Source organism: Sinocyclocheilus grahami, unplaced genomic scaffold, assembly GCF_001515645.1.
Source record: "Sinocyclocheilus grahami isolate Dianchi unplaced genomic scaffold, SAMN03320097.WGS_v1.1 scaffold98.1, whole genome shotgun sequence".
NCBI classification, from domain to species: Eukaryota; Metazoa; Chordata; class Actinopteri; order Cypriniformes; family Cyprinidae; genus Sinocyclocheilus; species Sinocyclocheilus grahami.
In genome coordinates this window covers 545647-550801 of record NW_015505277.1, presented here as the reverse complement: position 1 = coordinate 550801, position 5155 = coordinate 545647, and the positions used below count along the sequence as shown (strand labels likewise).

Genomic DNA, 5155 nt, shown 5'->3' with positions numbered 1-5155 from the left:
CTTGGTCGCCGGACACATCATTCCCCTCACCTCTGAGGAGGGTGCTGGAGTTGCTGTTCCCGACCGGCCATTACGTCCGGGTGACATAGGACCCTAAGAAAATCCGGAGATTAGGGTAAGAGTGCTCATATTGCGCATCTTCTAAAATCCACAAGTGTGCACGTTATCCTTTGCCACTTTTCTAAAATCCACGGAAGTGGTCGGTGGGCACGTTAGGCTTTGCCACCCATCTAAAATTCCACCCAGGTGGTAGGTGTGCACGCTATGCTTTGTCACTTCTCTAAAATCCCACGAAAGTGGTAGGTGCGCACGTTCTTCTTTGCCCACCTCTCTAAAATCCTGTACGGTGAGGGTTACGCGTTTTCGGACTTCGTTCCCTGTTTCGGAGATGGTTAGACCCCGATTTCCTGGGCTCCTCTCAACCAGTGTGTCTCGATCGACGCACTCAGGAGGCACTGCCCCCCTCGATATCAAGGGGTACTAAGAGGGTGTCGTCTGGCGAGCAGGATCCTCTCTGAGGAGTTGAATCCCTCGCTCCATGGGCTGTCCTCGTGGTAATGTTGAGCACTGCTCCCCTTTCAGGAAAGGGTCACCTGGAATGGGAACAGTATTCCTCTCCCGTGGTAGACTATTGGTAGCCTGGGTTCTACTACCAATCTTGTCCCAGTGGGACCTCACACTGTGAGGCTCTAGTAGTGTCCCTTGGCAGCCTAGGCTTCTGGCCGTAGGGAGTAATGTCACTGACAGCCGTCTAAGTCCAGGACAGGGGCAACTCCCATAGCGATATGGTGTAGTTGGTACTTAGTGGCTCGCCATGGTTCTGGCTTGCACTCCCCTCAGCATGGCGGCGTGGGTATACCGTTCCCCATAGCGACCCCTAGAGGACGCAGTTCGAAGTTCCACGAAAGGGAACGTCTCGGGTTACTTATGTAACCATGGTTCCCTGAGGGGAACGAGACATTGCGTCCTCTAGTTTTTGTGCCATGCTGCGGACACAAGCTTCAGACGAAGAAGTGATGATGTGCGCTACCGGGCGCCTATTTTGTACTAGTTGCGACGGTAGTGACGTCATGGCTGTCGCCGGCCAAACAAGTTGGTGTTTTTTCAATGTAGGCTTCAGACACGGGTCACGACGAGGCGTTCCCCATAGCAACCTCTAGAGGATGCAGTGTCTCGTTCCCCTCAGGGAACCATGGTTACATAAGTAACCCGAGACGTTCTTTTTAGCAGCATCATATGACCCCTTTAATTTTCTATTCAGTGGCGGAAATGGGCTTCCATTGATATCACAAATATGCATGTATTTTGCAAGGTGAAATATTTTTTAGGGTACTTTATCTTCCACAAAACATTTGTGAATCTTTCCCTGCTGGATGTTAAAAGGACATTCATCAGATGTTTTGATTTAGAATGCATGTGAATCTGCTCTTTTTATAGTCGTTGGTACATAATAATAAGCTCAAATCCTTTCAAAAGATGTCTTGAGCTTAGGGTTAGGGTTATATTCATACTGTATCTACATCTGAGAATCAGATGGACCCAAACAGATTTCTATTCTCCTCTCTGTGGAGCTGTAGTCCACTCTAATATTTAATATTGATGCTGCTCTGTTTGTTGTTAGGAAGACAAAAAGTTTCAAAAGTTATATTTTTAGGCTGCTCCACCTCAGCGGTCTAACAGCTCAAGAAGGTGGGCTGTTAACAGACTGTTAACTGTGGACTGTTAACCAGCACATCGCTTCAGTTTTTAACAGTGCAAGAGTGTGAGGTAAGATGCAAGTAGCTAAATATTTCATATTTGATATGTTTTATGCAAGGAAAATTAAACAACCAATAATTATATCCTGTGATGTAAACTCTTATATTTACTTCCAATATTTCAACCTGGAATTGTTCTAAAGGGCCATTTTTTTTTACATTTGTAAGGGCAATTTTTTAGAATTACCTTATTGGTTGTATTTGTCTTTAATGTCAAATGCATAAATTTAACCAATTTCTTCAATCAATCAGAATACTTTAAAATTTTACCAATAACATCAATCTGTTATAGCCTAATTGTAATCGCAAAAAATAAATAAAAAAATCAAAATAATAAAATGAGATAAAATAAAAAATAAAACAAAGACAAAAAAAAGACAAAAATAATTGTCAATTATTGCTCGTTATTGTAATTATGATTATTAATGTTGATTTATAGAATACAAATGTAAAACCTTTTTTTTTTGTGGGGAAATGTCACATTATATTATGAACAATCTTGTCAGTCTATGGCATTAGTCCAGTCTAGTGCAAGTTATGCAAAAACTCTTGTTGTAATCAATGAAGCTGCGGAATTAATCTCTTATTTACATTGTATCTGCAATTTGTTGTTTATGACGAGAAAATATGCAAGCGTGCAGAATTCAGTCAGTGAGCGCGCAAGCAAAACACGCTAACTAATCTTAACGCCTGTGATTAGCCATATCAACAGAAACGTGTGTGAATGGTTATAATGCTCAATGTTGCTGCTGCTGCAAAAAAACAAAACATAAGTAATCTGATTCAACGTGTGCAGATTCCGTAATTCCACAAATTGATACTTTTCATTAATTTTCACATTTTACTTTAATCGCGACAGCCATATTAGATTTAGTTTAATTGTACAGGGCCAATTTTTGCCTCTTTATCTTGAATTTGTGGGGCATTTTTGTTTATTTAGGTGGCATTTTGGTTAAAACAGTTCACAAGACATGTCAATCGCAACCGCAAAAAAGAGTAAATTTCATATAGTATGAATGTGTGTAGTATGAATGTAATCTGAATGCATTAAATTTGCCATGCTGTAATTGTCACGTGACCTACCAATGACAGTTGCATCGAGTCACTGCCATTCATAAATCATGTGGAATCATGGGACAGTAAAGTGTCCATCGTATGCATAATTCAGAATCACGCTGGAAGTACCTGTAGTAGGTCATCCGGGTACTTTTTGCCTACTCTTTTATGAGTACTTGAGTGTCTAATGAGTGTCTAATCCTGCTCCTGAAGGGCCACCAGACTTTAGCTCTAGCTCTAATTAAACAACTCAAACAGCTAATCAAGGGCCAAGCCAATCACTAGAAACTTCCAGACATGTGTGTTGGAGCCAGTGTTGGGGAGTAACTAGTTGCATGTAACGGAATCACGTAATTTAATTACAAAATAAATGTAACCGTAATCCGTTACTTATGAAAATGTTATATATTTTCACACACACATCAATCTGTATTTAACCTCAGAATGATCTCAAAGTAAAAAGAGGTGCTGAAGGCATGAAGTCTGAAGATTTTGTGGTGGCTGTTCTTTGAAATTAAATTATTATAAGCTTAATTCAAGTGAAGAAGTATTTTGAAAGTCTGACAGTAATCAGTGAGTCCTACTGTCAGGATAACCCAAGCCTGCTTTAAATGTTTCACAATGATAACAGTTGAAAAGATTCATTAGAGATTTAGAAAATCAGTTACATTACTTTAATAAAGTAATTGAAATAGCTACACTGCTTATTACATTTTAAATAAGGTAACTTGTAATCTGTAACCTAGTACATTTCCAAAGTAACCTTCCCAACACTGTTACTGGAGCTGGAGCTAAAGTCTGCAGGACAGTGACCCTCCATTTGTCTTAATAAGAGAAACACACACACACAAACCGTACCATATAGTGCAAAGTCTGTGATGGGTGAGAGCACTGCAGCACACTTGAGCATGGAGTCCTCAGAGCTGAGCAGAAGGCTGGTGACGTAACCTCCATACACCTGAAACACAAAATACTCAACTCTGGACCTCTGAGATAGCACAACTCTCATTACTAGTTACAGAAGTTTCTAATACAGTCTGTGCTCATTAAAGTGAGGCAGGAATTCAGCCTTTGAACATGCATTCATTAATCCTTTAAAAAAACGACAATCTTTCGAGGAAAGAAATAGGCCGGGGCAAAAACAAAACTATTTAGCCAGAAATGTAGATGGTCTCAATTAGGTTCTTCTTACTGCATAAAACCAATTTGTGATTGCTCTTCTTCAGGACTGAAGTTAGTGAGAGAGGAAGAGTTTAACTGACGTGCCAAAATACAGACAGGCTCTGTGGACTATCTCATCATCAGAAATGCTGTTGAATGGGTCACACTGACAGTGTAGCAGAGTAGCGTTATTTTATAGCATTTCCGAAGCGTTATTTTTTGTATATATCATTCAAATCAGTCAAGTTCCATTTCAGTTAGGATGCAATTTACAAGGATTTGGAACAGAGCTTTAATGCACTTTCTGTGTTCCTATGAATATGAGAGAGGCAAAGAAACATCTGTGTACATAAATGACCCGCTATCTTGTCTGGACAAGTAATAACAGTAAAATACCACAAGTATTTACCTGCCCAAAAGCTCCAATTCTGGTCTTGTCAATATATGGCTCCTGCATCAAAATACTGCAAGACACAAAAACAAAATGTTAATGGTTGACACTCGCTGGACCTTCTCACATGCAGAATAATCAGTGTCGGTTATATCACTGAGTTTCATTGAAGTCAGACCGTGGTATATCTAAATCTGCTATGTGCTCCAATTCTGGTCTTGTCAATATATGGCTCCTGCATCAAAATACTGCAAGACACAAAAACAAAATGTTAATGGTTTGACACTCGCTGGACCTTCTCACATGCAGAATAATCAGTGTCGGTTATATCACTGAGTTTCATTGAAGTCAGACCGTGGTATATCTAAATCTGCTATGCGGTTAAGGAGATGCAGCACATGTGTGTCTGCGCGTGCAGCTGTGTGTTGGCACTGATGGATGTTCACTGTGTGTTGGACGCAGATGGCTCCTCAACTACCTGAGGGCATCCAGCTGGTCTTTCTCCTCGAACATTCCCAGCCTGCGCTGCACCTTATGGAGTAAGTTAGTCCCCTGGAAGCCACTTCCACGACCGTCAAAGTGCACTGCAATCACCCCAAAACTGCTGACCAGCACTGACGTCCAGTCAATGTGGAACTGCTCTGAGACCGACTGACTGCCTGGAGTCCCATCTCTGAGAGAGAGAGCGAGAGAGAGAGAGAGAGAGAGAGAGAGAGAGAGAGAGAGAGAGAGAGAGAGAGAGAGAGAGAGAGTTTTTTTTAGAATGAAAACATATATGTTTAAGTCTTTC

The 5155-nt window shown here is 41.0% G+C and overlaps 1 protein-coding gene across 1 annotated transcript in view; it reads right to left on the bottom strand.

Annotated features, from left to right (window-relative positions):
- Positions 1–5155, bottom strand: part of dpp6a (dipeptidyl-peptidase 6a) — a 33191-nt gene that overhangs the window by 7401 nt on the left and 20635 nt on the right. The window contains exons 11-13 of the mRNA XM_016276097.1: positions 4844–5038; positions 4384–4438; positions 3672–3771 (exon numbers count right to left, since the gene is read on the bottom strand). Of these exons, the coding sequence (XP_016131583.1) occupies positions 3672–3771; positions 4384–4438; positions 4844–5038 (350 nt within the window). The remainder of the gene's footprint in view (positions 1–3671; positions 3772–4383; positions 4439–4843; positions 5039–5155) is intronic.